Source organism: Benincasa hispida, chromosome 12 (assembly GCF_027475165.1).
Source record: "Benincasa hispida cultivar pf3 chromosome 12, pf3_genome.v1.1, whole genome shotgun sequence".
NCBI classification, from domain to species: domain Eukaryota; kingdom Viridiplantae; phylum Streptophyta; class Magnoliopsida; order Cucurbitales; family Cucurbitaceae; genus Benincasa; species Benincasa hispida.
In genome coordinates this window covers 83324749-83335953 of record NC_143489.1, presented here as the reverse complement: position 1 = coordinate 83335953, position 11205 = coordinate 83324749, and the positions used below count along the sequence as shown (strand labels likewise).

The 11205-nt window shown below is 33.2% G+C and overlaps 1 protein-coding gene across 1 annotated transcript; it reads left to right on the top strand.

Moving 5' to 3' along the window:
* Nucleotides 1–5558: 5558 nt before the first annotated feature.
* LOC120092543 (large ribosomal subunit protein eL38z/eL38y) lies at nucleotides 5559–10350 on the top strand. The gene is made up of 3 exons (XM_039050660.2): nucleotides 5559–5697; nucleotides 6068–6251; nucleotides 10002–10350. Exons 1-3 carry the CDS (start codon nucleotides 5695–5697, stop codon nucleotides 10022–10024), a joined length of 210 nt encoding a protein of 69 aa, XP_038906588.1. The 5' UTR covers nucleotides 5559–5694; the 3' UTR covers nucleotides 10025–10350.
* Nucleotides 10351–11205: the final 855 nt, after the last annotated feature.

Sequence of the window (11205 nt, the reverse complement as noted above, 5' to 3'; positions counted from 1 at the left end):
CTCGCAATTCATAAATATTGTTAACATACTCTATTTATCAATAAAAGTATTATTGAGTATTTTTTCAACAAATTGTTATTAATATTGCATTCTTTTATAAAAATCTAATAAACGAATCCATGACTATAAATAAATACTTTAACTTTATGTGGCGACATAAAAAAGGATTAAGTTTTAGTATATAGCCAAAATAGTCTATAAGTATATGGATGGGATTGAGTACCTCATCCTGGTGACAGTACTAGATGTGACCCATTATGTATACTGATACAGATGATGTGATCCCAAAATCATTCATGTAGAGACATGTGAGTATAGACATCCTATGCAATGAGTTTGCATAAGAACGAACCTCAAAATAGTCATTTTTCTTTAGAACAACCGTTTACAGCTAAAACTGACTATTTCAAATTTAATGATCTAAGGTAACTCAATCTTAATCCTAAGCTAACTATGAACTCCTGTTTATTCGAGAATATCCTTTGATTTGCATGTATGAGAGTAGTTCAATAGCATTGCTCAATAAGCCTCCCATTTTGGGATAAGATCGGATAAATAGCTGGGGACATAGTTTTGCAACATGAAATTCATTACTACCCGATTTAGGGTTAGCAGATAGATTGTTTTGTTAAGCGCTGATTCCTAGTCTTGAAAAACGGGGTCCCACCCTCTCATGCTTGAGAGGGTCATGGTTTATAAATTGGACCATAAACTAATTGTTCAATAAAGGATCAGTGGGAGCTTAAGAAGCAAGATGTATTTACACGGGTAAAATAGTAATTTTGACCTAGCTGTAAATACGAACGACCTGTGAAATATCGACTTACTAATTATGGTTATAGTGGACAGTAATATAACTACAGTGAGAAGAGTGCAACTATCGAGCTCTAATGATATGTCTCGGTAGTTAATGAATATTGATTAATTTAGTCTAAAGAGTTTAGTCAGTTAATCTCAAATCATTGGAGCTCATGATCTATAGGTCCATAAGATCCCTCTACTAGTTCGTAAATTAAATTTTGGATTACTGAATTGAGCGGATTTGAAATGTTCAAATCAAAATTGGATTTTTGAATTTGACGTGTTCAAATTCGGTTTAGAGTTTGGTTAATTATATTCGATATAATTAACGAAATTGGAGAGTCGATTAATATTTAAATGTGTTTTAAATATTGATTACATAAATTAGAATTCATTGTAGTGAGATTGGTTTTTTTTATTAATTTAATATTTGATATTAAATTAATAAAATTAATTAAATAGTTTAATGAATTAATATTAATTAATTTTATTTAAAAATTAATTAATTGAATTATTTTTTATAAAATTAATAAAGTATCAATTTATTTATTTATTAATGTTGATTATTTTTAGGGAACGACTTTGTTTTATTTCATTTATTATGGACGGATGGGTTGTACATGAATTCATACGTTAGACATGGCTTATGCGTTTGCACCTATGCGTCTGAGGTCATGCGTCGAAATGAAGATGTATTAAACTAATATGCAATGACCACGCGTTCCTATCACAAGTTTTCTTATGCTCGCGCCAAGTATAACGCAAATGCAAGTTTCTCGGGTAATTTGAGGTCGAACACAATGACTTGTCACTCAATAATTCTTGTGAAGCAATACGTTTGAGGCGATGAAAAGAAAAATAAAAAGAAGGTTAATAGATGTACAGACTATTCCTACTCCTAACTAAACAAATTGAGCAATAGAAGATTTGTGATGAGAATAAGTAAAGATACGATAACCATTAATGCATAGTAATGTTTATTATCTTAAATCGTCCGAGTAATCCCAGCTCATTGCACTAACGCGTCGCACACCTCTCGGTGGTCAGCCGCATGACTATATCTCTATAGTGCATGGTTGCGTCGAGCATAAGATTATGCCTATCTCTAGGAACAATGCGAACTTTACTTAGTGCGTTCCATCTCTTACCTTCTCAGGTAGTTAGATGCGGTTATTTAACTTATAGACAAACAATGTAACATCCCATAGACAAGCGTTGATATAGCCTTTCACTAAGCAAAGAGGACTAACTCACTATACTCGCACAACGCACACCTCTCGGTGGGTTGCTTCATGCGTCCTATCTCTAGGCTACACGATTAAGCATGCAATTGTCTTTGATAAATAAACGCTGAAGATAAACTATGATAGAGATGAAGATGATGAAGAAGACGACAATGAAGGAGTTAAGATTTGCATTGATCACAAAATATCTTAATAACTTAAGCTAAAATGTAATACAACAAAGAGATTAGAAGGCAGATGAAGGACTCTGCGTCAAGACTGTCGGTGGTGCCATGGTTGAATGGTGGAGATGTCTCTCTCGAGCTCTATCTCCGGCGAATGCTCCGATTGTCACTCGATCTGGGTTGTGGAGATGAAGAATTCTCACTGAAAATCTCTTTCAAGCTCTCATCTGTGATAAAAAAACTTCTGCCTTGAGGAAGAAATTCAGATGTCTTAAAATGAAGATCCCAAGGGCTATTTATAGAGTTTGGATGCCAATAGCTATAATGATGACGGTATGGCTAACTACTGTTTATGTGGATACTTTGGTGTTTTATGGTTTGAAAAATGTTTATGTTTCATACCTCTTTGACTGTGTATTTCCTTTAGTGGGTTTAAGGGTAAAAATTGTTAAGTTAAACTGGTCACTTAATTTAGCAATCTAATAGAGTCTTAAAACTGAGAAGGTTATAGTATAGTTGCTTAAAGCTCCTAAAGGAACTTGAGTCCTTGTCACAAGATTGAATAGGAGGAGCTTTCTGTTCATGACTAAGTCATTGTTCGGGTAGGAAGCAGTCGCATTGCCCAAGGCAATAATGACCAATTGATTGAAACATAGTTGTATCCTTGTTCATCCACTATTATTTACTGCTTTTATTCAACATTCAGCCTATTCACTATCTATTCACACACTTGATTACTTTTAGTTACATTGGTCGCATTGTCTTAAAAGAATTAACATTGAATTAGTCTCGTGGGATTCGACTCTTAGAATATTCCAATATTTATTACTTCATCGACAGTGTATATTTTCACTTATACCATATTTGTTCTTATTTTTAGCAGTCATGCACAACCTATTGATCAATTGTATTTCCCCATTTGCCCTTTTTGGTAGACCAAAGTTATTCAACTCACCTCATTTACAAAGCAGGTAGCGAAGGCATATCTCCAAAATCAAATATAGCTTTGTATTTTAAAATATAAAGACTTGAGTTGTCATTTTCATTAGATTTTCTGTTCACGTTTTGAAATTTATGCCAATTTATTTTATTTGTTGAGTTTAACCTTTAACTATCTTGTCATACATTGATAATTTAATTTTATTGTACAAAGGATAAAAATAAAACTACGGGTCAAAGGTTCATATCAAATGAGCTTACCAGAACGATAATTAGACAAAATATCGTCAATCAAATCAAAATCCTAAAATTGGGTAGCCATTTTTCATTATTTATCATTCAATTAAAATTTTATTTTCAATTAAATTTAGGGGCAATTGGACAAATGGCCATATTTAATTAATGGTTTTGAAAAAAGGCCAAACATGTTTATTTTTTTGATCAATGGCCACACTAAATCTATGGAGAATCGATTAGGAAGCAATGGACTAAAACACCCTTTATTTGAAATCTAAACAATAGTAAATAAAATATAGGAAAATTTCAAGAAAAATTGTCTTCATGGATTTATTAAATTCAAAATAATGCAGAATCAGGAGACATTATCATGTGAAAAAAAAAATCAGTTTAACGACAAAACTTAAATATGAAAATTTAAAATTAGAAAAAAAATTGTACAAAGTTGAATAAAAAATTAGAGAAATCATAAATCAAATTCAAACATATGAGGTAGTGTGGAGAAAATATATTGTATTCGAGCAAAAAAAAAAAAAAAAAAAAAAAAACGTATGAAGCCCTAACTTCATAAATCTGCCAATTTCATCATATTTGAATCAATCCCTCTTGTCTGTGAATATTTTTAGAAAAAATCATATTTGAAAACCTACAATATGCATTCCTTAAATGTCATGTCAATAAAATTAATTTTGAATAAGGGATTAATAATCATTCACCATGTAATTATAAACATTTCCTTCACCTTTGTTTGAAACCCTTGCAAACATTCATTCAAATCTTGCTAACTTTCCTCTTGGATGTACATATCTTTTCCACTCCTATTAGCTTGTCCTTCTAAAACCTTCATCTGACTTTTTTCTACTATTAAATTACATTCTCCATTTTCCAATTTGCCTCGAATATTATGATAGTGGAATGTAGGAGTGGGGTAGATCTCAAGATCGTTATGCTAATAGATTGTGTCCAACGATTTAATATTGAGGAGGAGTTCTAATCTTAAGATTTGATGCATTAATTCAGGATCACCTAGGACCCACAGATTGTAGGGTTCTTGATTTGAATATCGTTGATGTTTAAATTTTGATTTTATTATTATATGAAATTTGATTCAAGGTTTTTGAAAAGATTCATTTGCACTATCTTAGGACATCTAGGGAGAAAAATAAGATGATGGAGTTAAAACTAGAGAAATGATAGAAAAAACTAAACGTCCATTCATATCTTATATGGTGTATTTGTTTACTATATTTTAGCACATTTATGGTGTATTTGAAAGTAGTGTATTACTTATTCTGAATTATGGGTTCAATAATCTAATTATCTTATAAATATTGAGTGTTCAAATATATTTGATATTGACGTAAATACTTTGTATTTTTATGTGTTATGATCAAGAATATTTAATAATTGTAACAAGTACTTAATAATTAATATTTGTTCATTGTAGCATTTTTTTTATTAAAAAAGATATTTGTTCATGACATTTAATATAGACAGATACTTTTGTAAAAATAAATACGAAAAAAAAAACTTTTAAATTGGCCACACAAAATAATGTTAATAACTTGTATTTACCTAATAGTTTTTTTTTTTTAACAAAAATTACAAAGTCAATCGATAGACACTATTTCTGAACTATTTAAACTATCAATGTTAGAATGATGTATTATTATGTAAAGATTAATTGTATATTGTAGTTTTATTAAGTGTTGAATTAAAAAGAAAAAAAATAGATATATTTTAAATATAAAAAATATTTAAAAAGTTCCAAAACTACAAACACTTTTTTTTGAAACTTTTTGTTATAGAATGTAAATATTTTTTTGGATAATTTCAAATTGAATTTCAAGTATTAAAAAAAATAACGTGAATGAATTCTAAACTAAAGAACTTTTTTAAAAACCTAACTCGGAAAGTGAGAGATTGTGAAAAAGTTTCAGTTGCATTTTTCATAAAATGAGATAACGGAAAGGTGAGGAGAAAATTTCTGTTGAGATTGAAACAAAATCTTAATTTTACCATAATTTAGTAAATTAAAAAAATAGTCATATTTCAAAACCGCACCTACTTTTTGGTCATCTACCACAAATTCTCTTAAATTTATTTAATTTTCCCCTTTTTTTCAATAAATAGGTAAATGGGCCTTCTTGGATTGGGCTTATCTCAATTGACGGCCCAAATAGGGTTTCAACCCAGCATCATATTCTTCTTCGTTTCCCTTTGAACCTCCACATAAATAACTTCTAAAAGCTAGGGTTTTGAGCCTCCACAATCAGCAACCACACGGCAGTCTCAGTTCTGCCACCAAAATGGTACCTCTCAGATTCTAATTCCAAATTTCATTGCTTTTCTATTGTTCACATTCTTAATACATTCATGATTCAATCCACTTTTGATTTCTTATGTTTGCTGTCACCGACTTGTCATCTGCCCTGATTTAGCCTCTGTTCTATCTTGTAATTGTTCAATGCTATAATTCTGCATATCCTCATTAGATTACAACTCCAGATGTCGGCGTTCTTTATTTTTTTTGGTTATGGTCTGTGCGGATTTGAGTAACTCTTTGAGATGTGGATTTTCTTCTTGAAATTCTATCACTGTTGTGTACATGGCTCTCTCTCGTTTGAATATCTTATGCTTAATCAATACTTTGTCTTTTTGTTCCATATTTCAATAATGCAGCCAAAACAAATTCATGAGATCAAAGACTTCCTTCTCACTGCTAGAAGGAAGGATGCTCGTTCTGTGAAAATTAAGAGGAGCAAAGATGTGGTGAAGTTCAAAGTTCGATGCTCCAAATATCTTTATACTCTTTGTGTTTTTGACTCTGAGAAGGCAGACAAGTTGAAGCAATCTCTTCCACCAGGTTAGTTTCACTTTTTTTCATAACTAACATTGCAATGATATATTCGAAGTGGCTATAACTGTAGGTTAGTAAAGATCTTTAAATGGTTAGATAGATTAAAAGTGTTTCATAATTTGTTTTTTTGATAGAAAGTGTTTCATAATTTGTTTGTTACGACTATAAATTTTGAAGCAAGAGGCTAATAGACTAATAACACTTATGTGTGCTTTTATCGTCTGATTTTGGCTGAAATGATCCTTAATCTCTAAAAACACACCTTTTCTTTTACTAACTTCTCTATTAGTATAAATAGGCTTTCCTCACTAATCTCTCCCTTATGAAAATTTTCTCTATAACTTCAAATTTGCTTCTTGTTTCCTCGCATAGGTTCCTTGACAAAATTTTGTATATTTCTCTAGAACGGCCTAAGTAACCATCATGGGTTGGCTTATTGATAAAAAAGGAGACATAGTCTCAGTAAAATGACTAACAGGTCAAAAGTTTAATCCATGGTGGCTACCTACCTAGGAATTAATATCCTATGAGTTTCCTTGACATCTTAAAGGTTGTAGGGTCAGGCAGATTGTCCCGTAAAATTAGTCGACGTGTGTGTAAGTTGGCCCTGACACTCACGAACGTAAAAAATGAGAGGGAAGAAAATCTCTAGAACAGTAGAACTGCCTAAGTCTCAATCTGCTTAACTACTAGAATAAATTACTTTTAGTGATTGTGTAGAAGGGGGCAAAATCATTTGGCTGGCATGTTATTCCCTTTCTTTGGGGGATTTGACTTGAGGACTTTTAGACTTTTTAGGAGTCCAGAGATTTGTGAGTCGTGTGATTTGTGGGCTGTGAGATTTGTCGGCACGGCCAGTCATGTGAGGTTGTCTTTCCCTGGATTATGACCTAAGAAACCTTCTGTTTTGGGACCTGGTGGTGGATAAGATGCATATAAGGCTTGCTTCTTGGGGGAGAGATTTCTTGGAACATTTTTTTCTCTTTTTAGGGAACCTTCTGCTGTCGTAGGAATCTGTTAGATCCTTCCTAACAAGAACAAACTGAATAACAAGGAATGGACTCAAAGAACAATCAAGCATGAAAATATGTTGAAATATTAAAAGAAATAGTAACAAGATAATCCTTTCCCAAATTTCCAATTAGGAAATCCTACTAACTTTTTCAGACCTTTCTCCAACCCTTCTTCTATTCATAGTAAAAAAAACTAACCACCATACTAACTATTTACTAATATGCCCTAACTAATAACCATCATAATATTCTATCCCAACAAATTCCTAACTAGGGGTCTTAAAATACTCTGCCCTTCGAAGACACCTTGTCCTCAAGGAGTGCTTTACAAAGTACAATCACGAAAAATTGGGCTCTTTCTCTTCTCTCTCTCTTCTATTACTATTATTATTACTACTATATTACTATACTAATATACGCATGGGTAACTTACATTACCCCGCCCTTTTAAGGCATCTTGTCCTCAAGGTGTGATTACAAATATTTGATCACAAAAATGGGCCTATTTTTTAAAAGCAAAATGGAACCCCAGTAGCTTGCTCTTCAATCTTGGAAAATGATTCCTTCCCTTCGGCTTTGAAACGTACTTGGGCTCCAAATGATTCCTGTGGCTTCATCCCATATAGCAGCCCACGAATACAAAATCTTCCAGAATTATATTTCTTCTCAATAGGCACATGACCGAGCCCATGTCCACACCATTTGCAAAGGTAATTGAGGTTCTTCTCTGATGGGCTAGGTCCACAATCAGCTTGCTGTCCAAAATCAGCCAACAACTCACTTTTAATTGGTGCACACTTCCCATTTATTAGAGAAATAATATAATGGGCCCACTTTCTACTTTCCTTCTTCTCCAGCTTTTTACACTACCCATTTTTCCATTTGAACAACATGAAAATCGGCCCACCTCCTGAGGCAAAATTAAAGCTGGTAATTCCCACTAAAACAGACTTCTTCATGCCCTTCTAGCCGATAATTCATTCCCACAAAGATTAAATTTGCATCTTTCGCAACAACCGGTCCCACCTCCTGACATTTCATGTGGAGAGGGATTAATTTTCCCATCACTTCACAAAACTTATAGCATTTCCCAGCCTTCATCTTCTTCCATCTCCAGCAACCTTTGACTGAAATTTTTAGGGCATACCACCTCTTCTTCCTCTGACCACCGGTGACCACCTCTTTGTCATTCCTCCGATGCGACTTCTCCCGGCCTCTACCACGTTTTTTCGACCACGTGGTTGCCATCATACTTTCTTTACTCGATCGTTTATCCTCCCATATGCTGCCGTAATCTATTTTCTTTTCTCTCGATCGCAACCATTCTTCCTTTGCTAATGTTGATTGCAACATTTTCTTTATCTCCATTTGCACCTTCTCTTGCCGTCGACGAGGGACTCTAATCGATCACCATCTTCCTTTAGTTTCCTTTTTTCTTTGACCGTCGGCCGCCAATTCCTCTACCATCTCTGCACGTCCCTTGAGGTGACGTCTTCTTTGAAGATTCGCCTCTGGCCGCCCTTGCCAGTGATGTCGACAATGGTCTCCCTCATCCTTTTCTCTTCGTTTCTTTTGGAACTTGTGGCTATTGAACCATTGTTTCCTCCGCCAAAGCCAACACCTCCCAATGGACAACTAACTTTTGGTATGCCAGATGCAAACTCAGCCTTTCCGATTACTGTTGTTGAACTCCACCCTGTCAAAAAACTACCTCTTCGATCCTTCCATTTCTGACCGTAACTCATTTCAACCCCTTCTATATCTTCTTTGCACTTTCTGTTTGCTTCCATATGACATCAACACTTTGATTTACTATTTTTTAACAACGAATTCTCACTCTCTATCTTATTTATCTTCTGATAATTCAAGTGCATTTTACCTTGTTCTCTATGTCTTTGTTCCTCCCTCTTTTTTTGCTTTTCCGTGTCGGATTTTGCTGATGACTCCCTTTTTCTTCCTTTCTTCTTGCCTGATTGATCGACTGTGCTCCTCCTCTAAGGTGGTATGTACCCTTTGGTAAGATCTTTGTCTTCCAGCCACATTTCGAACTTATAGCATTTCCCAGTCACTTATCCTTGATTGGGATGTGAAAATCCCAAAAACGTTTATGTTCTTTATCTGGCAGTATATCCGTTGAAAAATTAATGTTCTTGAGAGGCGTTGGAAGTTGTCTTCCTTGATTTCTCTGTTTTGTTTCATCCTTCTTCAGACCTAGATCATATCTGGCAGAGTTGCGAGTTTGTCCCTTTTTTATTTGACAATTTGTATGGTGAAGGAATCGAACCTTTGACCTTAGTTTTGTTAAGTCATTTTTGCATGACTTCTTTGCTGCAATTTGTTTTTTTTTTTTTTTTAATTTCATTGTCTTTTCTTAAATGGACATTAGTATTGTCAAAGTGATCATAGTCCATCTGGCATATAGATTTGTTAATGACCAAGACGTCTATTGTTTGACTCCTCCCTATTGTACTACAAAAACATAGACATTAGTATAGTTATTTTATGAAGATTTATAAAAATTAGCCTCAAACCAACATAAAAGGACTAATTTTGAGATTTATAGAAATTATGTGGATTAAATTTGAATATTTGAAATTATAGGGACTAAAATGGAATTATTCCAATCCAAAGTATGTGGACGAGGATAATATTTTGAACCTGAAAAATTACTTAGGATGAATTTGGTCCTAATATATATTGATATTGACAGAGAAACCTGACATTTACTTTTCAATCTTTGCAGGTCTGAGTGTGCAAGATCTGTGAAAGAATGGTTCGAGTTTCTCGTGATCACGAGTGAGGACTAGATTTTTTATCGGTGTTTTTCCCAACTATTTAGCATATGTTTAAATTGCATTTGAGCTTGTAGTAATCTATACCGTCTTCATTTTCTAGGGGATTGGTTAGAATTTAGAATTGATATGTTCGAATTTATCATGTGGGTGAACGCAGTTGATGTCTCAGTAAGGGCTGTTTGTTGTCGGAATGAGATGGAAATGAGATGGATTTGGAATGGAATGTAATCCAAAATCCATGTTTGGATTGAGTGTTTTGGGTTCGATTTGTAATATTAAATTCATTCCGTTCTCTTAGTTTTTATGCTTCACGATTCCATTCCTGTTTCGCCTTTGATATTTCAGGCATTTCAACACTTTGATTCCAGGTAATTTGATTACATTCTAGCCTCTCAAACAATCTTAAAGTAACAATTTTTCCTCAGTCTTTCGACCAGTGTTTCATAGAAACATTATTCCTCATCTAGGTCACAATTATTTATTTGAATACGTATTATATCAATAGTAATTTTAAAAAAGGTATTTGTTTTTTAAAAAAGGTATATACGATTCCATTCCTGTTTAATATGGGGTTCGTAACCACATCCATAATCAATAAATGCGATTTGATTGTAGAGTTGTAGGTGAGCAATCTGATTGTGTTTGTTGATTATGTGGGATCTACTAGGAGATGTTATTTGTTTCGTTACAATATTGTTACAGTAAGAAAATTATGAATCTATTATCATTATTGTTTCTTTTATGGTAATATTAAGAAGACAATGATATCGGATGTTGCAAAGTAAACAACTTCGATCATAATTAAATTATGTTTGCTATCGTTGTCCGTTATGATCCTTCATTCTTATGACTATACCAATTTTGATTATGAATTGGTAGACACGGTTTTAGTTCTTTCGACTTTAATTTTAGGTTTTATATATATTATTGTGTTCAGTAGACAAAGATCTTTAAAATATGGAAGTATGGTTAAGAAAAGTTTAGAAGAATGGATAATTATTATTATAAGTAAGGTGTAACTCTTTTTCTAGTAATTCAATTATAAGAATTTTGTAGTCAAGTTTGTTTGTCTTGGAGCAATTTTAGTTAGGTGATATTAAGAAACATGGGAGTAAGAACAAAATGTGTTGAAAGAAAGCATTGTTGGTCTGG

Coding starts and splice junctions, on each gene's coding strand:
- LOC120092543 (XM_039050660.2), top strand. Junction 6,252..10,001: donor GAAGCAATCTCTTCCACCAG/GTTAGTTTCACT, acceptor CAATCTTTGCAG/GTCTGAGTGTGCAAGATCTG.